Source organism: Melanerpes formicivorus, unplaced genomic scaffold (genome assembly GCF_026170545.1).
Source record: "Melanerpes formicivorus ecotype bairdi unplaced genomic scaffold, bMelFor1.0.p_v2 SCAF_8, whole genome shotgun sequence".
Classification (NCBI taxonomy): Eukaryota; Metazoa; Chordata; class Aves; order Piciformes; family Picidae; genus Melanerpes; species Melanerpes formicivorus.
In genome coordinates, this window is record NW_027142360.1 from 22,852,292 (window position 1) to 22,877,270 (window position 24,979).

The following is a 24,979-nucleotide window of genomic DNA, read 5'->3' on the forward strand; positions in this document are numbered from 1 at the left end:
TCAGATGGAGGCACCACAGTTGCTTTCATCCTCTATTCTACCTCTTAAAAAGGCAGGAGTTGCCTGTCAGGAACCATTTGCTGGGGGATCAGAAAAGTGAAAAATGATCAAGCAGCTCATGGTGCTTGTCAGACATTCTTTAGAGTTGCCTACGTGGGGGGCACCCCTTGCTGGGCTCTGCAGACATTTGTTTATGACCCTGTGACATGGCTTTGTATTATTCTTCCCTTAGCATGAGAACCAGAACAGTTTTGCTAAGGTCATAAAAAATTACCCAGCCCTTTCAAAAGGCATTGCCAGATTTGACCTCCTGCTGAAAATGTATTTCCCAGGCTGCCTTAGCTGTGAGGGATGGCTCTTAATACACTCACCACTAATGTCAGTCCATGATTCTTTGGTTTCTCCCTGCTGGCACTTTCACAAGCCTTTTTATAACCTTCAGCCCTTACAATGAAGTCCTCTCTCATCCTCTCCCTTCTGGATGACATAACAGCATTACTTGAACACCCCTCATTGTAACTGTTTTCTAACCATCTTGCTTGCCTTTGGCTTTCTGAGTTTCACTTCTGTCTTCCACAAACTCACCACAGCTAGACACAAGGGTCTAAACAATGCCTCAAAATTCAGGGAATCCAAGACCTTATGGCAAGGCCAGGATCATCAGAAGGTATCTCCCCTCCTCTGTTTATGACAGATGGGTTTATTTCACCCAATTAACCAACTATCAGGAGGCTGCCTTTGACTAGATCTACCAGCCTTGAGGCTTGCTGTGGAAATACAAAGATGGGATAGATCCATCCCTTCTCATGACAGTCACTTTCCATGGTGAATCTCACTCAAAGCAACATGCTTGCATTTTCATTTTCTTGAATATGAATGGCTTTTGCTCCAAGGCACTTGGTTCTTGCTATGGCAAGATTAAAATGCCTGATAGTCCCTATTACTTACTTCTGCTTATGAACTCACCTCTCAGGCTTCTCTTTAATCATATTAAACCCACTGACTGAAACCTTTCATGCTAAAGCATTTTTTTCCCCAGCCCTTTTCACCACTTTTTCACAGCTTCCCTTTTAAAATGTGCAGAGCAGAATGGCTCCTGAGCAGCAGTGCCACAGTACAGCAGTGGCTTGACCATTTGTATTTACTACATCAAACAATGTCATTTGCTTTTGTGGTGGGATGGAAGGGGTAAGGCCAAGAAGCCTCCTCCCTTTCCCCTTGTAAAGTAAAAGGGAAAAAAAATTGAAGGGAAAGGAAAAAAAACTCGCAAGCTGAATTAGCAAAGCAGTGGAGCTATATTTACAAAGCGATGTAGGGTTTGCAGGGAGATATTTACAAATTTACAATATCTACAATATATACAAAGATATACAACGGAGTAACACAGAAATGAGAGTGCCCCCCTCGGCAGAGAGGGGTCCCCCACCTCCGCTCTCCCCTCTCTTTCCCCCCCCTTTCCCCAGAATGGGATAGAAAGAGAAAGAGAGCGAAAGAAAGAAGTTAAAAGCAGTTTTGTGTTAATTGGAAGGGAGTTAGTATACAGGCCTGTTATCTGGTTTTCAAGGCCGAGGCGTTGGCAGAAAGCCCAGCACAGAAAGTTGCTGCACGGAGAAGAGGCGGAAGCAAGACTGACTGAGAAGTGCTGGAAATGTCCAGTATAGTCCCAGCTCAGAAGTGCTTCCTCCCACTCGTCCAATGAAATTAGTTTAGACTATTCCTTCCGTTTACCAACTTCCGTCCACCATATTCCCTTTCTTAAGGGGGCAACGTCAACCGGCCACAGGTCAGCAATGTCCTGCCATAGGTTGGCTGCCCAAATGGGTTTTCCTTTCCTCTGCCAACCACTCTTCTTCCAGTTCTTTAGCCAACCCCATAGAGCATTGGCTACCATCCATGAGTCGGTGTAGAGATAAAGCTTTGGCCATTTCTCACGTTCAGCTACGTCGAGAGCTAGCTGGACAGCTTTTACCTCTGCGAACTGACTGGATTCTCCTTCTCCATCTCTCGCCTCTGCAACTCGGCGTGTTGGACTCCACACTGCAGACTTCCACCTTCGCTTGTTTCCAACAAGACGACAGGAACCGTCTGTGAACAAAGCATATTTCTTTTCATCATCAGAAAGGTCATTGTAAGGAGGAGCTTCCTCAGCACGAGTTACTTTCTCCTCTGGAGGTTTGGCACAGTTGATGCCTTCAGGCCAACTCGAGATCACCTCCACTAGACCAGGTCTTTCAAGATTTCCCATTCGAGCTCTCTGTGTTATCAGAGCCATCCACTTAGACCAGGTCGAGTCTGTGGCATGATGTGGTGTGGATCCTTTGCCTTTGAACATCCAATTCAAAACTGGTAATCTGGGAGCTAGAAGAAGTTGTGATTCAGTTCCAATCACTTCAGAAGATGCTTTTACTCCTTCATAGGCAGCTAAAATTTCTTTCTCTGTTGGAGTATAATTAGGCTCTGAACCTCTGTAACCTCGACTCCAGAAACCAAGAGGTCGTCCACGTGTCTCACCTGGAGCTTTTTGCCACAAGCACCAGGTTGGACCATTGTCACTTGCAGCCGTGTACAAAATGTTCTTAATGTCTGGACCATCTCGGACAGGTCCCAGACCCATTGCTTGAATTACCTCTTGCTTTATCTGGTCAAAGGCTGCTTGTTGTTCAGGTCCCCAGTGGAAATGGCTTCTCTTTCGAGTCACATCATACAGAGGTTTCACAATCTGACTGTATCCAGGAATGTGCAGTCTCCAAAATCCCACTATCCCCAAGAAACGTAGGGTCTCTTGTTTGTTTGTGGGACTTGCCATGGTAGAGACTCTATTTACCACATCCACTGGAATGTGTCGGCGTCCATCCTGCCACTTCACTCCCAGAAATTGAATCTCTGTGGTAGGTCCTTTCACCTTGTCTCGTTTGATGGCAAAACCTGCATTCAGAAGAATGTCAATGATTTTGTTACCTTTCTTGAAGACTTCCTCAGCAGTTTTACCCCAGACGATGATATCATCGATGAACTGGATGTGTTCTGGAGCACCGCCTTTCTCCAGAGCATCGTGGATCACTGCATGACAGATGCTTGAGCTGTGGATCCAGCCCATTGGCAGTCTGTTGAAAGTGTACTGGATTCCTCTCCAGGTGAAAGCAAACTGAGGCCTGCATTCCTCTGCTATGGGAATAGAGAAAAATGCATTAGCAATGTCTATGGTAGCATACCATTTGGCCTCTTTGGATTCCAGCTCATACTGTAGCTCCATCATGTCTGGTACTGCTGCACTCATAGGTGGTGTCACTTCATTCAGGGCTCGGTAGTCTACCGTCAGACGCCAGTCTCCATTCTGCTTCCGCACAGGCCACACTGGACTGTTGAAAGGTGAATGAGTTTTGCTGACGACTTTCTGACTCTCCAACTGACGAATCAGATTCTGAATGGGCAACAAAGAGTCACGGTTGGTTCTGTATTGCCTGTGATGCACAGTCTGAGAAGCAACCGGCAATTTAATGTCCTGTATCTTATGTTGTCCCACAACTGCAGATTCATCAGAAAGTTCAGGTCTGGCAGACAGCTTCAATTTTTGTCCATCAATTTCTATTGAAGCTACTCCAAAAGCCCATTTGTAACCTCTAGGGTCTTTGAAACGCCCTTCTCTCAGAAAATCAATTCCCAAAATACAAGGTGCGTCAGGTCCGGTCACAACTGTATGCTTCCTCCATTGTTTACCAGTTAAACTTATGTTAACCTCTACCTTACTTAACTCTTGAGATCCACCAGTGACTCCCAGAATAGTTATAGACTCTGATCCCTGATAATTTGATGGTATTATGGTGCACTGAGCTCCTGTGTCAACCAAGGCCCTGTACTTCCGAAATTGTGAAGTGCCAGGCCACTGGATGTACACATCCCAATAGATTCTATTATCTCTGTTATCCCTCTCCTCCCCCTGGCAGGAGGCAGGGCACCCCTAGTTATGGGGAACATGCGCACATGTGCATTGCACATATTGTGCAGGGTTATAACTTTGCATGTTATAACTGGAGCCACTGTTGGAGCCATAAGAGTTGTTCTGGGGAACTGTGGAAGTAACAGCTACCCTTCTGGTATTGCTACCTCGGGTTCTGCCACTTTGCAATTCCCTCAGTCTCCTGAAAAGATTAGAAGTTGGTTGGCCATCCCAGCGGTTCATGTTCTCACCAAACTGATCACGCAGAGTTATCCAAATAGTTCTACGTGATTGTCTTGGTGGTCTGTTTTGGAATGACCTGTTTTGGAATGTCCTGTTTTGGAATGACCTCCTTGGAGGACGTGTATTCCTCACAGATGAAACTTGTACCCACCTGGAGGAAGAATTGAAATTATCCCTTTGTGCCAATTGGTATATGGAATCTTTTAACTCTCTTATGCAATTCTGAATATCACCAGACATTGTTTTAATGGCTGAAACCAAAGAACCACGTGTCATGCTATCCTCCAATTGTCTCATTTGATCACTGAATTGGCCAACCGTGGGAGAAGCTCCACCATAACTTCTTGACACAATTCTGCTTGCCAGAATGTTTGCATAATTAGAAGGAGCAAGTTTGATGATCTTTTTAGCAAGACCAATACCCACAGGAACGTCATCAGGATTCAGAGTTTCATGTTCACCATAGAGTAGCTCTCTAACAGCAAATTCTCTCAAGCGCTTAATTCCCTCATCTATGGTAGTCCAGGGTTTAGGATTCCATGGAAGGTCATCTCGGGAAGGGTATCTCAGGGCAACCGCTATTAAAAGGCGTATCCACAGATTAACCTTACCGAGAGCTTCGCCTAGATGTCTATCTATTCCATTGTCCCTTGAGAGAGTTCCTAACTGAGCTGCTGACTTGTCTCCAACTGTTAGAGCTGAAGCACCTGTATCATAACATCTACTAAGCCAAGCTAGAACTGGCTCCTTATCTGCCCTGGTGAAATCTTTACGGACATTACGCAATTCCTCCCTTGGCGAAGAACAGTCCGTAATGTCATCTTCATCTTCATCTCCCTGAATTCTTTGCCCATAAAATCCTGCTGTCATTCTCCTAAGGATCTCTTTAAGCTGAGAACCACCTTTGCCAGCTGCTTTCCTAGCTTCATCTCTATCCTGCTTTGATCTCACTAGGTTAGCTAGATCTTTAAAACAAACCTTCTCTTCCTCCTGAGCAGGATCTTTTACAGTAGAGGGCCCCTCACCAGGATCAGTCTCCACCTCTTCTTCTCCATCTTTGGCCTTTCCAGCTCTAGTCTTTAAAGGAGCCACCTTAACTGGAGCTGTGTTTGAATTTACAGCCACCTTAATGGAAGCTGACAGGTCCTGAGATAAATCAGCTGCTGGGGCAGTGACTTCCGGTCCCACCGAGGGAGTGGGTGGAAGTGACGTTGCTCCATTAATGGCCGACGGAGAAGAAGAAGAAGGAGAAGGAGTGGGAGAAGGAGTAGGTGCCATGTTGATACCAGCCGATGCCCTTGGCTGCTTGCTAGAATCAGCAAAGTCATTTAGAGCTGCCTTACCAATTAACTTTTTAGCCTTCTTTTTAACTGACACGGGTTCTCCACAGTCCTCGTCACTAGATGACTCTGGGACTGATCGAGAGCCACGGCGTTTTCTTTTTGATCTAGTTTTAATAACAAAACACGCCCTGGACACCTTTTTCTCCCGACGCCAGGAATACAGAGAATACACATTAGTTATCACCAGCAGCAGAATTATACACATGAAATAAATCACCTTTGGATCCCAGGCATCACCTAAAGTTACTGTCTCCTCAGGTGGAATCTTAAAACCCTTTATCTCAATTGGGAGAGTGGTGGAGGTAACATTCCTGTATCTCACTGGCCATAATAAATTAATACATTTTCCATACCATAATTTAACTTTATACATAACCCACATATAAATTGTCCTCACCAAATATTTACCCAGGTAATCCAAAATCAAACCCAAACAATATCTGTAAACCAGAGCCCCAAAAATTGAAAAGAATAATCGCTCCACAAACCACAATACCTTCATGTTTGCTAATTCAGCTAGAAAACACTAAATCAATCAAATAATAAATTGAACTAATTATCTGCCCCACGTTGGGCGCCAATAAAAAAAAATGTGGTGGGATGGAAGGGGTAAGGCCAAGAAGCCTCCTCCCTTTCCCCTTGTAAAGTAAAAGGGAAAAAAAATTGAAGGGAAAGGAAAAAAAACTCGCAAGCTGAATTAGCAAAGCAGTGGAGCTATATTTACAAAGCGATGTAGGGTTTGCAGGGAGATATTTACAAATTTACAATATCTACAATATATACAAAGATATACAACGGAGTAACACAGAAATGAGAGTGCCCCCCTCGGCAGAGAGGGGTCCCCCACCTCCGCTCTCCCCTCTCTTTCCCCCCCCTTTCCCCAGAATGGGATAGAAAGAGAAAGAGAGCGAAAGAAAGAAGTTAAAAGCAGTTTTGTGTTAATTGGAAGGGAGTTAGTATACAGGCCTGTTATCTGGTTTTCAAGGCCGAGGCGTTGGCAGAAAGCCCAGCACAGAAAGTTGCTGCACGGAGAAGAGGCGGAAGCAAGACTGACTGAGAAGTGCTGGAAATGTCCAGTATAGTCCCAGCTCAGAAGTGCTTCCTCCCACTCGTCCAATGAAATTAGTTTAGACTATTCCTTCCGTTTACCAACTTCCGTCCACCATATTCCCTTTCTTAAGGGGGCAACGTCAACCGGCCACAGCTTTACAGACACCTTTGGCAACCAAACCCAATGCTTTCAAGGCAGTATTGTGGGACTGCAGCTTGAAAGCTCCCCAGCAGCAAAAGAAAGTAGTAGGTAGTTCTGTCCTGTGGGCACAAACTGAAAACCGTTCCTTAGGTGCCTCTTCTCATGGCCCTTATGGGTTTGTCAGCAGCAAAGCACACAAACTGAATGCAGACCACACATAAGTAGTTTAGATGCTACCAATCAAGTGAAAAATCCCTTGGGTGCTTTCTTAAATGAACCAGAAGGTTAGTAATTATTCCTGCCCAACAGTAATCCCCAAAGCAACCTGCTATTAATCCTCTCTCATCTGAAACATCCATTTGCAACACAATTTTCAGACGCTTACCCAATTTCATGGTCTCTGAACTTCACCCTTGTTTTATGACTACTGATTCTCCTTTATGGTTTTCCAGGGATCTTGTCAAAAGCTATATGAAAATGTAGCACATCTGCAGTGGCCAGGTTGTTTGTCTTGGAGACTGTTCCCAAAGGGCTGGACTCAGTCTGGCTGGCTGGAGTGGTGTGACTGGGGCAGGTTTCTCAGGAAAAGGGGAGCTCTCAGTTGGCTTGGCAAGCTTTATCTGATGAGGAACTAGGTTGATTCTGTGGTGACACCCCTGAGCTGAATTTGTTGCCTAGTCTGTGTTGCTTCAGCAGAACTTCTTTAAGGCCTAAAAAAATCCAAACCCTCTTAAATAAATATTTCTGTACAACATATTCAGTCTACCTGATTTTATCTCTCTTAACCCCAGGAAAACAGGCAGTGAAGCACTTGAATACAGTGGCCTTGAAAAACAATTGCTCTCATTGTTTTCCCATGTCTATCTGGCACCCCCTGCACATGTGTTGTACTCTGTCCCTTGGGAGGCCACAAAACCAGAAAAAACAGGGCTGGAGTGCAGCAATATGGAATATTAGCTGCCCAGGGAGGTTGGAGGATGGAGTTTCCATGCTTGGAGATATTTCCAAGCTGCCAGCACACAGCCAGCTTGCTGAGCAACTTGCTCTAGCTGAGCCTGCTTGGGTAGATAGATTGGACAAGGCAATCTAGGTGCTTCCAACCTCAACTGCATTGTGTTTCTGTGAATGGGACAAGTACAGCAGTTTTCAACCCTACTGGATTTGAACCCATAGGCATTTTCCAATTCATTAGTGGGTCCATTTAGAAATCTGTGGTGTATCTGATTTTCCAGCAGCCATGAACTGGCTTTGCTGAGGCAGTACATGCTTACCCTTTAAACTAGACCCCAGACACATCCAGAAATCTCCAGACTGGGGGCCCAAAACACCTTTAGTCCATCTCCTTTCCCCATAGTATGATCAAGCAGCCATAAGCCACTCCTGAATCACTGGTTATGTTGCTCACCTGTCCTCAAGAAGAAGAACACTACCTGAACATCATTTTTTTTTTCTTAATTAAGTTCCAATGCCTTCTTCTTATAAATGCTCTTGACAGTCAGGTTAACACCAAGCTGGGAGGTGCTTTCTTTTCTCTAGACAGCCGAGCAAGTAATTTGTTTCCCACATAATTTCCCTCAACTGTGCCCAATTGTGCTTTGCAAATATTTAATACTGGGTAAGCTGAAATTGCTGGTTATTATCAACCCAGGAGATCTGGCAAATTACTTAATTGCCATGTGTGAAATTGGAGGCCAAGCAGTATTATTTTAAGGTTTACATTTAGGCTGGATGGTGTGCTGACTGTCATCAGGGTGCTCATTTTCAGTTTTCAAGGAACATTAAGAGCTGTGGGCCACACTCAGACACCTTCTCTAAATACTTAACATCACCAATGCAATTTCTCCTCTCCACTGAGCTGGCAAGTGGCAGCCCTGGGCAGCAGATGGGCTGAACCACAGACTAGCAATCCTCTGAATTCCAATGCCACAACACTCCCTTGCCATCAATGATGGGTACCTGAGAGAGGCCCTTTACCTGTGACCACTCACAAGCATACAGCTCAGGTTTCCAGCCCTGTGTTGTTTGCTCCCCCTGCCCTCCTCACTCACTCAGCTGTGCATCTGCACACATCCAGTTCTTGTATTTCTCTCCAGACTTGGGGAATTCTCAACTGTTTTCTAATGAACACATGTGCTAGGCAGGAAATGGTACAGGAAAAAACAGGACAGACAAATGTTCCAAATAGGTAACCTGCTGATGTTCTGCAGTTCCAGGGTCCAGCGGGGCTCCAGATCCTCTCCCCGCAGGAGGATCAAGCTATGTTTGGTTGTGATGAGCAGGTTGCTGCAGTTTGTGTCTGGTGTCTTCATCATCTGCAGGAAGTCAACACCCCCACTGGAACAAATGGAAAGCAGAGAAGAGATTCCAAGGCTTTCATTTGCACATCTCAGCACCTGCTGCCTGTCCACATGGCAACTCATCCCACCTAAGATTTGAACTGTTGTTGTTGAACCCTATTTCTTCCCCAGAAAAAGATCCTCTGGGCGTTCTTTCGGGCATTCCTCAGTTAAGTGGGCTAAAGTCAGGTGTGGGGTCTTCTGAACATCTAGATTTACTATAAAAAACCATGAAGTTTTTGAGTTCACATTTATTCCTTCCCTTTTTTCCTACCCTGGCTGACCTTGACAACAATTTAGCAGTAGAGAAGGAGCCAAGAAATCCAGGCCTGCCATGTTTTAAACAGACTGAGCTTCCCAAAGAGACTCCATTAGCTAGAAATAACTGTTTGCCCCCCACTTCAGGTATGAATAGGGGGTGGAAGAGAAGAACAAGGAGCAGGAGAAGCAAAAACTCCCTTTTATCATACTCTCCACTTCTTTTGCTACAACAACCACAGGACAGGGAGGAAACATCCCTGGAAGTGTTCAAGAGGAGATTGGACGTGCACTTGGTGCCATGGTCTAGTCATGAGGTCTGTGGTGACAGGTTGGACTCGATGATCCTCAAGGTCTCTTCCAACCTTAGTGATACTGTGATACTGTAACAATGGGTTCCCCAGAGTAGTTATCAACTGGACAATGAAAAGGAGGAGTGTACTGAAGTAGGAGGGACCATCTCTAGATGTCCTATGGGCTGTCTAAATGAAAAGGAGGAGTGTATTGAAGTAGGAGGGACCATCTCTAGATGTCCTATGGGTTGTCTAAATGAAAAGGAGGAGTGTATTGAAGTAGGAGGGACCATCGCTAGATGTCCTATGGGCTGTCTAAATGAGGAGGAGTGTACTGAAGTAGGAGGGACCACCTCTAGACGTCCTATGGGCTGTCTAAATGAAAAGGAGGAGTGTACTGAAATAGGAGGGACCATCTCTAGATGTCCTGTGGGCTGTCTACCCTTCCCTTCCTCTCCCAGCAGAAGCAAGGTGAGAAGTCCATCTCCTACCTGTAAATGTCGATGAGCTCTGACAGGTTGACAGATCTGCGCTTTTCCCACTCCGGCTCTTCCTGCTCCAGCACTGCAGGAAAGCGGTCTCGGTTTCTGGCTTGGGTAAAGATATCCCTCAGGGCAATTGCTTGAACATTACCTGCCAGGAAAATTAAAGATGAAGAGACCTGCCTGCAAAAGTTAATTCCTTTTTAGCACTGAGGGTCCCTGAGACCGCTGCAGTTGTGGTCAAAGGCACGGAAATGCCCAGAGCTGGAACTTCCCTGGCCTGATGTGCCTTTGGGAAACTCCAAGCTATTCAAGGCTGGCAGGCTATTATTCCACACCATGGCACTGAGACTTGTTCCCATGCCCTCTAGTCCCAGCTTTTACAGCAGAAGGCATAGCAGAACCATCCCAAGAACACTCTAGGCTGCTTTAGGGGAACTGAATGTTTTCTTGGTCAGGTAAAGTGCTGAAGAGGCAAGGTGCATCTCACCAAACCCAAACAGGATGTAGATGGCTCCTCGGCTGGTGATGTGGACTTGTGGGCCAATCACTTTCCCTTCCCCGTTGATTTTGTACTTCACAGGCCCACCCAAAGCAGTCCCAGTCTTTCCTGACACCAAGATGAAAAATGCATCAGGCTGCAAAGAGAGAGGTGTAGAGATTTTTAGCAGTCCTTTCATGCACTTGTGAAAGCACTTCACAGAATCTTCTCTGGTCCCCACAGCATGAGGCTCCATTGCTCTTTACCCCCACAGCAAGGTCTAACTAGTGGTCTCTTTCTCTTTGCTCAGTCTGGCTTCCCAGGTGTCTTTCACGCTTTGCTCTTGACTGCAAACGCATTAAAGATGAAAAGGACTTCAAAAACCTGAACTCCTCTAACAACATCAATGCTAAAATTGTGGGGAGGGACAAGCATAGAGGAAATGTCTCTAGACAAAGAGGAAATGTTTTTTTACTCTGGAGAAGAGAAGACTGAGAGGGGATTTAATAAATGTTTATAAATATCTGAGGGCTGGGGGTCAAGAGGGGACAGGCTCTGCTCAGCTGCACTCTGGGATAGGATGAGGGGTGATGGATATAAACTACAGCACAGGAGGTTCCATCTCAACATGAGGAGGAACTTCTTCACTGTGAGGGTCACAGAGCACTGGAACAGGCTCCCCAGATGGCTCCCCATCTTTGGAAACTTTCAAGCCCCATATGGATGTGTTCCTGTGCCAACTGCGCTGGATTCTATGGTCCTGCTCTGGCAGGGAATTTGGGCTGGATAATCTTCAGAGGTCCCTTCCAACCCCTAACACCCTGTGGTCCTGTGAAATCTGTGTCTGAATTACCCATAAGTATTTCTTTACTTTGCATAAGCTGAATGCTTCTCTCTCCAGAGATCTATCTCCACCTGGCTTAGCATCCACTTCAAAACAAAGCTTCGTTGAGCAGAAACACAAAATCCTCAAGCCTTATCCAGGGGTAAATAGTCACCCTTCTGTTCATTGCTAGATGACAAGAAATGCAGGTAGTGTCATTATTGCCTGAACTCACTGCTCTGACCATCTGAAAGAAAAAGATTTCAGGGAAATCTAAGGGAATGAAAAGTAGGGGCTCTTGCAGCTCCTGTTAAAGCCTTTCCACATGAGACTCCCAGTTCTTCCTCTAGGTGTTGATGGTCCTTCCAAATCCTGAGCAGTAATATGCTGTACCTGTGTCTCCATGAGAGCCAGAACAACAATATCCCTAATCCCATCTCCATCCACATCTGGAAGAGTTGCAGCTGGTGCAGCCAACATCCCATTTGCAAGGTGGATGTAGTTCAGCGTCCAGATGATCTTGCCTGTGAGAAGAACAGGAAGAAAGAGACCTGTAGAACTTGGGGAACTGGCAGGCATCCTCAGAAGAGTTCCACAAAACCTTCTTGAAGGAGGGAGCAAAAGAGGTTGTTTACCCCATTCTCTGAGAAAAGATGAGCCTACAAACTGGGATGAGTTGCAGCAGGAAGTAAAGTTCTTGCCCTAGCATTTCTTCAGATTGCCTTTTGAGCCCACCCCTGCTTCCAGCTTAGCATCACTCTAGAAAGACCTGAACCCAAAACAATTCCTGAAAGAGCAGAGAATATTTGAGGTTTACTCTTGGAAGGAGAAGCAAAAAGAGAGTGCTGCTTTGCAGGACAGCAGTCATTCTCATCAGCCAGGAGTAAAGCCTGTAGATAGATGCCAGAAAAGGGAACAGATGGGCAGTTCTGATATTCAAAGTGCAAATCTGTGTCTCAGTTAAATTCCCATCAGTAAATAGTCACTCCAGCACTGCATGCTCAATCCACCTCAAGGGGAAAGCATGCTGGCAGACGTGATGTCAAACGGTTCAGCAGTCCAGCATGGACCCAGCTGGAAGCTCAGCAAAACCCAATTTGCAAATTGGCAAATAAACAACCCCCAAAAAAAGGCAAAATGAAATGCAAGGCTTTTACTTTGTCTTGATTCTTTTGCCAACACTTCTGCTTTTTCATTCAGAGTTAAGAAAAAGCTTTTCTGGTGATGCTGCTGGGTAGGGTAGGGTAGGGTAGGGTAGGGTGGGGTAGGGTAGGGTGGGGTGGGGTGGGGTGGGGTGGGGTGGGGTGGGGTGGGGTGGGGTGGGGTGGGGTGGGGTGGGGTAAGGTTTTCCTCTGCAAGACAAAGGAAACCAAAGGCCAGACCTGCAAACACTTGCACACATTAATAACACTGCTGGTAAAGGACACAGCCTCTGGTCCTGACTGTGCAAGCACTGTGTAAATAATCTGGTCCCTAGAAGCCTGTGAAAGGTAAATGACACTGCTCATTGACTGGATCTTTCCCTTAAAGCCAAGGTTTCTTGCATATCTCCATTCCCTTGCTCTGATTCCAAATCCACCCCTATGCCTACCTATAAATATTGCTGCCAGGGAATTGGTGTGGTAGAACAAGCAGCAATCAGAGACTGGAGATGCACATGACCAAGTGATTACAAATCCAATATTCATTCATCTCTGGAAAATTCTTCCATGGACCTACTTTCTCTGGAAGGTTTTCTGGATGTAGCACATGTCCTTATACAACTTCTCCAAGAACACTGAGCAGTGTTTTTTTTCAGTGCTGTTAAGTAGGTGCTGAGTTGTACTAACAGCTCAGCACTGATAAGAAAATATCTTGCATATCCTTTATGGCATGGGGAGGAAGTTGAACACTTTGAAATGTTCTGAGGTGGCAGGATGAAGATGCTGCCACAGAGCAGCTATGGTTTGGATTGTCTCATCCTATGTAACAAGAAATTCATTGTGCTTTGACTCCTTCCTGTGTCTCACTGGATTACAGCAACCACGAAGTGCCAGCACTGAATCATTCATGCTTATTAGTCCATTAGAGAAAACAAATAAGCAGAAGCATATTTCTAATCTGCTGCTGCTTGACTCTACCTGTGGAGGCACTGAGAAGGCTGAGGAACTTTGATGTCCCTGTAACAAGGCAGACAGGCTCTGCAGGTGCCCCCAGCGACAGCCCTTTGCACTGCACACTCCGAGTCTTCTCTGGAAGCTGGATGGACCACAAGGTGCTGCCATTCATACCAGACAGGGCCACCACAGTTACAGAGGGCCTGGAGACACCTGGGAAAGGCAGGAAAGAGAGAGTGAAATCCTTTATTATCAAAAGCTATGTCCACGCTGCCTTTGGCCTTACAGCTAGAGTTACAGCTTTAGCTTCTAGAGCTGAACAGCTTAAGCCAGTCACATCCACACTGCCTGAAAGCAAAGGTGAAAAATCCATCCCATAACTGAGTCTCTTTGTCTGAAGAGCCTAGCAGTGATCTCCAGGCATGTTGGGCTGTCAGCCAACACCACAGATAATCATGGAAGTTGGACCTGTGCTCACAGCAAGAAATGTGTCAGCTAGGCACAGAGGAACCATGGCCCTGGAGACAATCTGCTCATTTGTGCTGGCTTCCTGGTGTGAAATGTGATGCTGTCAAACCTCTCTCCCACAGAGCAACAGCTAGCACCAAGGGGGAACCTTAAGTGACTCCCAAGGCAGATGCCACCCCATGTGAATGTCCTGTTGATGTAACTCTGGAGCATCAGCAGGTGATTGGCAACCTGTGAGCTTTTTTCCTCACTTTTTCAACAATTTTATTGCTGTGAAAACCAGACTGAATGCAACCAACCAGTGTAACTCAGGGATCTTTTCCTAATTCACCAATCAGCACAAAATAATTGAGGGGGGGAGGAAGTGCTCTATGCCATTTCCATTGACTGTTGACTCTGATTCCAAATGTGAGCAACTTTTAGCTCAGCCTGTCCTCAAACATAGCTGTGGTTCCTGTGATGTCCACTTGGCATGTTCATATCACCATTTAAGATGAACTCACATACATTTCAAAATAACAGCAGTCCCAGCTGAGTCCTGTCTTACAAACAAACAACACATGACCTGACTACACAAAGGGAATAACTAGGCCACTGGCTGAAAGCAAGTCTGAGCCTACTCTCCACATCAAACTCCCTCTCTTCTCAAGCTGAAAATCATCTGACTTATGCTAAGGCATTGCCTCAACCCCTTCATTTAGGTTGGCAGGGACCAGTAACAAGTAACTCTTGAATGCAGCTCACAGCTGATGAATGTGTGTAAGATGGAGAAGCAGCTAAAACTGTCAAAGCTGACTCCATCAGGTAGATATCCCAAGCTTATCTCTGCTTGACACTGTGAATGCTCTGAACACAAGCTACAGGAGGGCTGATGTCCAAGTATTTGGATTTAGGATTATGATGTGTTTAAACCTGATTTAGTTATCTGCCTTTTGTCTTGCAGCATTGCTATAGCCCAGGATGCAGCTAGGTGTGCTTACTTCCACTCAGAGCACACTGAGAACTGGACATATGTCTGTGATGAAAAATAAACACAATGCAAAGGCAAAACACACAATGCAAGGACAACCTCTACAAACTGAATACAGCCTTTACACCACCAGAATCTCCTGCTCTCACTTTCTTTTGTTACTTACTCTACATGTAGTTTTCTCTTTGCTCCTAAATTTCTACAGGACTTGCTGTGAAATACTGAGGGCCTTGCTAGGGCCATAGAGAAGCAGCATTTTCCCAATCCTCTAACTGTACTTTCATTATTCCACTCTTTCAAGAGCCAGGGCATTTTGGTCCCACAGAAGTTCCCTCTTCAGTCTGCAAGGTGTGCTTGCTCCCTGAATATATCTCTGAGATTTGAACAGATACACATAATCTCAAGTAGTGCCAGGCTGGGCAGATGCAGTACAGCAGGCAGCTAGGAACCCTGCAGGACTTCAGAAGCCCAGTGCAAGAGGATATCACAGGACTTGGCAGCCCCTGTGTAACAGTGGCCAGTATCAGCAGGCTGCTGCTATGCTACCTGATGGTGTGAGGGTTGATAAAGCAAGAAGAGCCAGGAAGAGAAAGCAGGAAGCTATCTGCTAAACAGCCAGGCACAGCAGCTTCCCCATCATCACCCAGCCTTTGATCTGTGAATTAACAATGATTTGGAGCCTATCAAATATATGGAGTGAGCTGGAGAAAAATGTAGCAAGGTGAGGGTGTTTTCTACAGCACCAACCTATAGGTGCTCTAATAAAATCCATAATGCTCCTTGTTGGCAAGCAACTGGCTAGCTCAGGAAAACTAGAGCACTCCAACAGTCAGCTCTGCCATTGCTGCCCTTGCTGCAAACTATCCTTGGTAATGACCAGAATACCAGAACACAGATCAGGAAAGAGTAAGGACTCTACCAGTGAATCTCATTTGTGGCCTTTGCCAAGCTGCTTCCCTTCTCTGTGCTTCCACCTGTGTGTCTGTAAAATGCAGGTAGTTAGACTGAGCTCTCTTTTTGTGAAGATAACACAGGTGGATAAAATCCCACTTTATTTTCAACTGCTATTTGTAGAGCAGTGCTTTCTGACCACTTTATCTCTGCTCCCAAGTGTGCACAAATATACCACAAAGAGATGGATTTCCCCCAAGATAAGATAGGGGAAAACAGGTGTGGAAGCAGAGGCTTTCAATGGAAATTACAAGCAAGCACGATAAAGCACAAGCAAAGCACAGCAGCTGTTTTAAGGAACTCTGGAAAGAGCAAGGAGGTGGATTTGCAGTGGCAGGGGCCCTTCCCATGCTTAAGACAAACATACACAGGTCCATACACAGACATGTAGAGAAAGAAGAATGGAAAGGAGCTGCGGTGCTTACCCTTGACACTGGCATTCATCAAGGCAGTGAAGACAATGAGGATGTCAGGGATCCCATCGCCATTCACATCAGACAGCTCCAGTGGGGACAGCACACCACCTGCAACAGTCACAGAGGATCACTGCAATGCTGTCAAAAAGGCCACCCAGCCCATTTCCCACCCTGGGAGAAAAGGGCTGGCCTAGAAACATGGATGGCTAAGCCTCACAGAGTTTGCTAGGGAACCACCAATACCAGGCAGCTCACACCACAGCAAGATATTTCACTGCATGGAAAGGCAGCAATGCAGCATCTGGGTCACAGAAAGGGAAGGGGAAAATGGAAGGCCTAACAGATAAAGATTTCTGCTTCCCATTTCACTTTCTAAGGTGATATGGGAGCCACAGCTTATGAAAGGCTTAGATTTGGAAGCCAGAAGCAGAAAGCAAGGAGGGAGAGACATATCTAGACCTGGCAGAAAATATTTCACACATCACTGTTACTTTATTGCAAAAGTCAGAATGGGAGATTCTTCAGAAATGTTACCAGTGGCCTGTGTAGGATGACAAAAGATCACAAATTTGGCTTCATGGATTCAAGTGGGACAAGAAGACAGAAGAAATAAGGTTAGTAGTGCCAGTTAGGAGATACAAAGACTTCTATCCCCTCCTCCCAAACACACTCACACACTTCAGCATGGAGGTTCTGGTAAAACTCAGGATGCTGAGAGGGAGGTGCTGTATTTTCAAGTGGGCTGGGCCATCTCCAAGGGGAACAGAGCATATCATCCAGGCAAACAGGCAGGATGGGAGTAGAGTCAAAATGGCTTTTGGTGTTGACAGACAGAAGATTTTGTGGCATTATTATCTACTTATGCCAGATTTCACAGGCCTCAGCTTGAAGAGTGAGCAGGGGACAGCCACCTGTCTATTACCTCGGAGCATCTGCAGTGGTGAGGAAGGGCCTCTGCTCTGACCTGGCTCTCCCAGATAGGTCTCTCCCGCCGATGCCCAGCCTGGGAGCTGCCACCTCCCCCACGCCAGATGCTGTTCCTGAGGCTTTCTCACCTGGTCCCTGCCCTAGGTTGCGGTTCCAGGTGTTATGCAAGTCTCTAGGGGGACAGGGAATCAGAAAGGCGCACACCAGCACAAGAATCATGGAGATCACCACAGTGAGCAAAAAAATCGCAGTGCGCAGGAAGGGCATGAGGGAGGGAGCGGCCTTCTGCTCCAAGCTCCCGGTCGTCTCTGCAGGGTAACCCTCAGGAGCGCTCTCAGATGTGTGCTGCTTTGTCATCCCAACCTCCACATCAGAGTCAGGGTCCTGCACCTCCTCGGGGGGACTCTTCCCGTTCTTGACACCCCCATTCTTCTGGATGTTGAGTACCAGGTCATCTTCACTTTCATCACTATCAGCCTGAGTGAGGGGATCGTATTCCCCAAGGTCTGGGCTCTTCTTTCCTGAGGGAAGAGATGGAGAGAGACAGTGAAGCATGAGTTTCTCACTCATGCAGGATCTCAATGGAGAAAAGGCTGCAGTGGAGCCCTCCCTACAGAAGGGAGGACAGCACAGTCTGCATTTTGCACGGATCCATGTGTAAGTGAAGAAGAGCCAGTCACTTTCAGAATAGCAGCTGCAGGAGAAAAGATGCCAACACTTTTATTTCCTCAGGATATATGGGTAGATATGTAGTATCTACATACACACATAGGTATGACTGTATATACACATGGAATTCATGGAATTAGTAATTCCAGTTGGAATTATTAACTAGAATGGGTATTATTAGTGCTAATACGTTCCTGCTTGGTAATGAGACACACTGACATCAAATCATGCTTAATGCTCGAGGTACCTAAACCACACCACTCTCTTGACATCAGACTCTGAACTCCTTTAGTACCTGCCACCCTTTCACACCAACACAGCCCCCCTTCGCTTTACTCTGTGTTCTCTGAGGGGACCTCCCTCTGAAACTCATTTTTCCCCTCCTTCCCCTGCCAGGTCCAAGCAGCACTGCTGCCTTCCAGCACGGCACATCAGCTGTCCTGCTTCATGAGGGACAGGAGGGATAGAGCACTACACAGCTTCTCTGCAGTGCTGGTGAAAATGATTAACTGAAGGTGGCAGCCAAGTGATTTTGCCCTTTTGGGCAGTAACATGCTGGTGTCTGAAGGGATCAGGGCTGCTCCTCTAACACACCACCTTTCTGCATGGTTCAGCAATGAGAGAGGGAGTGCTCCAGCGCCTGCAGTAGGAAACCACAGTGCCCCTGCTCTGCTCCTCCTTGCACCAGAGCCAACAGCTTGTGCTTGGCCTTACCAAGATAGTTAACTTAGTACTGGTGCCTCCAGGTGGTGGTACAATAAAGTAGCTTAGCTTTAGGTGTCTTCCTCACAGATGCCTGGCACAGAGACAGCTTCTCCCCCAAGGCCAAGACAGCCGCAGGGAGTGTGACAAGGGCAAGTGCAGAGCCTGGTTGCACACACTGGCATAAGGCCAGGGCCATCTGTTTATGGGTGAAGGCAAGATCACACAGACTGACTGCCCTGAGCTACGAGTGGAAGATCACGTCTCAGGGAGCTGCCCTGTGCCACTAGGCTGGGCATGGAGCCATGGCCACTGCTCTGATGATTGCTGAGGCTCAGTCTGTTTCTCTCTCTCTCTCCTATTCCAAGGTAGGACTTTGCTATTCCAGATATGCTTCATTTCCCTTTGCCTAAAGCTGACCCAAGACAAGAGCTAACTTGTGCCCAAAGATGCCTGAAGTGATACATGCAAGGCATGAATAATAAGCAAAAATAAGCCAGCTGTAACCAATTTCAGTCACTAAGATAATAGTAAGGCTTTACAGAGCAGAAATGTAAGGGCTTCCATGATTATTTTTCCTGCATAATATGTCTTACTTGTGAAGGCAAGACTCAGTTACAGATGTACTGTAGTACCTAGCTAGTGCAACACACCCCTCTAGAATCTATTTAGCACCACATGCATCTCATTTCTTTCTCAGTTCTCACCCCATGAAAGAATTTTCACTTCTCCTTTCTGTGCCACATATAAATGGTAATCAGTCAATCCCACAAATCCCACATTAAGTGAAGCAGCCAGGACAACCCACCCACTCTGAACAGAGGGGGAAAAAAAGATGTACAACAATGCATCACACCCTTCCCTCTTGAATTAGGGGCTTCTACAAAAGACTCCAGTAAAAAAAAAAAAGGTGCATATAAACACTGCCAAAAGCTGTTCCTTGTGGAGGCAGAGGACCCAGCTAAAAGATACTACATTCCCATGGGATAGTCCAGTGTATCCCTGCATGGCTTCACATAGATCATAAAGTCATTGAATGGTTTGTGTTGGAAGGGACATTAAAGATGATTAGGTCCAACCCCCTTGCAATGGGCAGGGACACCTTCCATGAGACCAAGTCAATCAAAGCCCAGTCCAAGCTGGCCCTTGAATACCTCTAGGAAGGGGCCATCTACAACCTCCCTGGGCAACCTGCTCCAGCATCTCACCACCCTCACTGTCAAAAATTTCTTTCTAATACCCAGTCTAAATCTACCCTTTTTCAGCTTCAATCCATTCCCCCTCATCCTATCACTACAAGCCCTTGTAAAAAAGTCGCTCCCCAGCACTCTTGTAGCCCCACTTCAGGTACTGGAAGGCTCCTATAAGATTGTTGAAGATGGAATAGAATAGAATAGAATAGAATAGAATAGAATAGAATAGAATAGAATAGAATAGAATAGAATAGAATAGAATAGAATAGAATAGAATAGAATAGAATAGAATAGAATAGAACAGAACCGAACCGAACCAGGTTGGAAAAGACCTTTGAGATCATCAAGTACAATCTATCATGCAACACCATCTAATCAACTAAACCATGGCACCAAGCACCCCATCCAGTCTCTTCCTAAACACCTCCAGTGATGGTGACTCCACCACCTCCCTGGGCAGCCCATTCCAATGGCAAATCACTCATTCCATGAAGAACTTCTTCCAAAGATCTCCCCAGAGCCTTCCTTTCTCCAGTCTGAAGAGCCCCAACCTTCTGATCATCTTTGTGACCTTCTCTTGACCTGCTCCAACAGTCCAGTATCCTTCTTGAATTGGAGGCATCAGAACTGGATGCAGTACTCCAGGTAGGGTCTCATGGGAACAGAGCAGAGGGGAAGAGTCACCTCACTTGGCCTGCTGGTCACAGTCCTTTTGATACAGCCCAGGGAATTGTTGGCCTTCTGGGATGCAAGAGCATACTGCCATCTCATGTTGAGTTTTCCATCAAGCTGTCCTAAACATGTGTGCAAAGTGTGGGCTTTTCAGGAAGTCCTGATAACAATGTTGACTCCATCCTGTGAGCAGCACAGAAGGCCACTGACCTCGGTGGCACACAGCAATCTGCTCAGAGACTGCAGTGACAGCACAGAGTGAATTTCCCAGATGCCTGTGCAGCAGGTCGTGCTGACAAGTTGCTGAAAGAGTACTCAGCATAAACAAGAAATTCCAGAGAGGATCTGCTGGCAGGGTATTTGCAGCTTCTCACTACAGATCCAGATGTGCCAGTTCAAGTCAGGTCAGAGTGGTATGAAAAGCAAATGCTGCTGGCCCAAGAGTAAATGGTATTTAACTCGGGAAGTCAAAATCAGGCAGTTAGGGTAAGCAGACTGCTCCTGGCTTTAGAAACCAGTGTGCTTTGAGCAAAACAACAACACTCATACTTCAGATGTACTGTGATCTGTTTAACTGTTTTAATTAGAGCCAGGCAAGCCAGGACTGAAACCTGCTGCTCATCTTTGCATTGATAGGAAGGAGCTTTATCTGCAACAGTTTTGTTCTGGATCTCTAGGAGTCACATCCAAACTAGGGTTCACCCACCCCTTGAACTGACAAGAATGGAGATGTTGGCAATGCTGACAGTGGTGTTAACCACAGATGAAGTGTAACAGGAACACCTTTCCTGCTGAGAAACACTGCTCAGGGGCTAGGAAACTGCTACTACACAGTAATGCCTTTGAGCCTTGGTGATTTACATAGGAAAGGATTTATTGTGTTACAGGAGAGATGTAAAGCAGAGAGCTGCTCAGTCTTACTTAAGAATGGAACAGAACAGAATAGAACAGAACAAACCAGGTTGGAAGAGACCTTTGAGATCATCGAGTCCAACCTATCATCCAACACCACCTAATCAGCTAAACCATGGCACCAAGCACCCCATCCAGTCCCTTCCTAAACACCTCCAGTGATGGTGACTCCACCACCTCCCTGGGCAGCCCATTCCAAGGGCAAATCATTCTTGCTATGAAGAACTTCTTCCTAACATACAGCCTAAACTTCTGCTGGTGCAGCTTGAGACTGTGTCCTCTTGTTCTGGTGCTGGTAGCCTGGGAGAAGAGACCAACCCCCTCCTGGCTACAACCTCTCTTCAGGTAGTTGTAGACAGCAATAAGGTCTCCCCTGAGCCTCCTCTTCTCCAGGCTAAGCAACCCCAGCTCCCTCCTGGAACCAGAAACTGGCATTCCTTCTCCCTGTCTTTCCTTAAAAAGTTAGCTAGCACTCTCACCAGGCACAGCCACTCAGTAAGGTCAGGCATAAAATTTAACCTTAGAGGACTGAAGTACTCATCTCCCACTGTTTGTATAGAGTCCTAACAATAGCTCTGTGAATGTTTTGGGAATGCATCTGGAGGGCTAGTGAGGACATGTTCAGCCCAGCCTTCTGAGGCTGTTCCGTGGTGCAGAAAATACATAACTCATGATTCACCTGGCTAGAGACAGAGCAGAAGGAACATGGCTCTTAACTGAGAGTTAGGCTGCTTGCTGTGGGAAGGAGGGATACCACACCTGCTTTCCACTCATCACTCCCAAATGATTTTTTCAACAGAAAAGCATACATAGAGAGACATAAATAGTAGTAAAGATTTTGTGAAAACAAGGGCAGCCTCACACCATTTAGAGAACTTATTGAGAAGTGCTGCTTTGATTTCTGGTCAACAAGGCTTAAACTGGGGGAAGACAGCTTATCCATCAAGAAAGAGCTAAAACTGCCTCTGCTGCAAGTGCTCAGTGGTCAGAAATGGCAATACTCCTAACAGAGTTTTCAGCTTTCCATCACAGCTATACCCAAGTTGGCCTTTTGGTCAAAGTCTCACCTTATCTCCCCTGAAACAATAATCACTCTGTAACCTTCCTGATAAATTAGTCCCTGTGCTAAAGCAAACAGCCTCCAGCCCTACCCTGAGCAGCTTTGTGGTTCTGCACATGTAACTTATTTAACCTCATACTTTGTTGTCTATCTTTTGTATACGGGCTCTGAGTGTATATAAACTTTGCACCCACTTTACAGGGTTCATATCAGCAGAGTCAATATCCCTGCTGCTCTGTGTTCTTTCCTACAGGTAAACAAAACACTTCTGCTTTCACCTGCTCTAGTTCAATTCCATTTTTTTTATCCATGGCACCAGTGAGTAAAGAGAGGGTTCCAGTCAGTGGCCTGTGGTTACCACCACCTGTGGAACTGCTGCTCATGGTCTATGGCTAAGTCGCCAGTTAGGTCCCCATGGATCTTTTTTTTACAGCCACTGGAAGAAAAAGCAAATACTGAAGAGGGAGGAAAATGTCCCACAAAGGGCAGCTGGACTCTAAACTGCACTGTATGACTTTGAAAATCCCTGGTGCATTTGCCCAATAGTACTCCCTGCACAGGCAGCTCTTGCAACTATTGCAGTAGAAGAATGTGACCCCTCAGAGAAGAAAGGATGCATCATGTGATCATGATCTGGAAAGGAGGCATCTGTGAGGTGATCTGTGTTGGAAGCAGGTCCCACTCACAATGAAATATTAATTTCTGGTGCTGATGGCTTGAAAGATATGCCTTGTAAGGTTTTGTTTTCTTTTCTGTTTTTGACTTACTGGAAAGGCTTTGATTTGCACTTGCTTTGGAGTGAAAAGTGCAGATTTTGGACTTCAGATGAGTACAATCTTCTGTGCATTATTCCAGTGATGACATACTGGTTCCAGTATCCTTTGTACTCACTTCATGTCCTGGGGTTTTTTCCCTTTTTTTTTCCCCCCTCCCCCTCTCCAAGCTGGCAGTTGGCAGGCACCAGTCAGTGGGTACTGCAGACATATCCCTAAGCCTGTGGGGAGATAAGGTGCCATGTATTGATGTAATTAATTGTATGAGATGCAGCAGGAAAATAATAGCTGGAATAACAGGCTTTCTGCCTTCTCATTGCTGTTGAAAGCTGCATTTTTCGAGAGTTAACTGCATAAACCAGGTATGACACAAGCAATTTAACCTAAGGACTGATGCAAGAACTGTTTTCTTAGCTGTAATTGCAAGGCCTGTGTGCTTTTCCAAATCAATACCTCCCAACAGCAGATATCATGCTAGGTCCAGAGGTCCCAGAAGGGGACAGTTACTGTACAGTTCCTCAGGGGGAATACACACACACTTATACTCACCAGCTGCACCTTTCCTAAATAAGCTTCATGCAAAATGCATTCCTTCTCATTCAGGCAAACATATATATATATATACACACACATATATATACACACCAGGAAGAAACTGATTTGCAAACAAAAGTTCTTTGAATGAGATCTAACAGGCACTACACAAACTAAAAAATAATGACTCCTGATACAGGTTCCTAAAAGCTGGTGGGAAGGGCCCTGGAGACATTACTATGAGCTTTATGCATCAGTAGAGGAGGGAAGGACATGACGTGCCCCCTCAGTGCAGCTTCACAGACTGGGGCACTGCAGGACCACAGCCCAGCAGCACACAGCTGGGCCCTGTCTTTGTCCCATGGCTGTCCTGAAAGCAGAATATGGTAAGAAGGGGCAACGAGGCACTTTCCCATTGGGTTAATGCAGCCAGGTGCATTGGCACAGCTTCCAATCTGCTCTTGAGGTCTGATTTCACAACGTATTTTCAATCCTTTCTAAGCTCCCTGCTGAAGAGAATGGTTTGGTTGTTGGACTGCTGCTCACTGCCTTATCTTTGAAAGATCCTGTTCCCCAACACAATAGTCCCTTATGCTTGAATACCCTTTTATCTCGCTGAAGATCTCTGGCTCGACAAGTGGCGGTAGACAGATTTCAAACATTTACCTAGGTAACGGCAATGGCACTCACCGAACTCCTGGCCTGGCTTTCGGGGGTAAAAGCCGGCTGAAATGGATCAGAGAGGGGTTAACGCTTTCTGGCGGTGGCGGCGGCTGTCCTGAGCCCTGCGCCCACCTCCGTGCGGCCTGCGGTACTCGGCGCATCCTCCTGCTCCAATCCTGACGCGGCCCCGTTCAGGGCTGCGGCCAGGCCCAGGCAGCCCACCCCCAAACAACAACGCTCCCGGAGCCCCCCATTCCCTGCAGCCCTCCCTCCACCAAAAGGACTCGGGCAGAGGCCGCCGGCACCCCCGTGCCGTCTCGGTCCCCAGGGCGACCAGGCCTGTCCCCTCACCCCAACGCTGGGCCTCGCCCCACATCCTCACATCCCCACATCGCCATGGCAACGCACCCCACTGCCCCGGCCAGCGCCAACCGCACCTGCCCGCCCCTTACAGCAGACCCGAGCATGGCTGCCCCGCCTCGGTCTGGCCAGGCTCGGCGCCAGAGGGCCCGGAATCCCCCCAACTCCCGCGGGTGCGGACCCCTTACCCGGCAGCTTCAGCGCCCGGGACAGCACCGTGGCCAT

At 46.6% G+C, this 24,979-nt stretch overlaps 1 protein-coding gene across 4 annotated transcripts in view; it reads right to left on the reverse strand.

Moving 5' to 3' along the window:
• FAM234B (family with sequence similarity 234 member B) overlaps positions 1-24,979 on the reverse strand; it is a 30,866-nt gene extending 5,887 nt beyond the window's left edge. For 2 of the 4 annotated variants that reach the window (XM_068142635.1, XM_068142634.1), the window contains exons 1-8: positions 24,943-24,979; positions 17,345-17,737; positions 16,299-16,397; positions 13,509-13,697; positions 11,782-11,912; positions 10,575-10,722; positions 10,094-10,235; positions 8,906-9,049 (exon numbers count right to left, since the gene is read on the reverse strand). In XM_068142635.1, the coding sequence (XP_067998736.1) occupies positions 8,906-9,049; positions 10,094-10,235; positions 10,575-10,722; positions 11,782-11,912; positions 13,509-13,697; positions 16,299-16,397; positions 17,345-17,737; positions 24,943-24,979 (1,283 nt within the window). Of the gene's footprint in view, positions 1-8,905; positions 9,050-10,093; positions 10,236-10,574; positions 10,723-11,781; positions 11,913-13,508; positions 13,698-16,298; positions 16,398-17,344; positions 17,738-20,204; positions 20,511-24,942 lie in introns of those variants that run through there. The other 2 variants (XM_068142633.1, XM_068142632.1) reach the window with 2 other exon arrangements.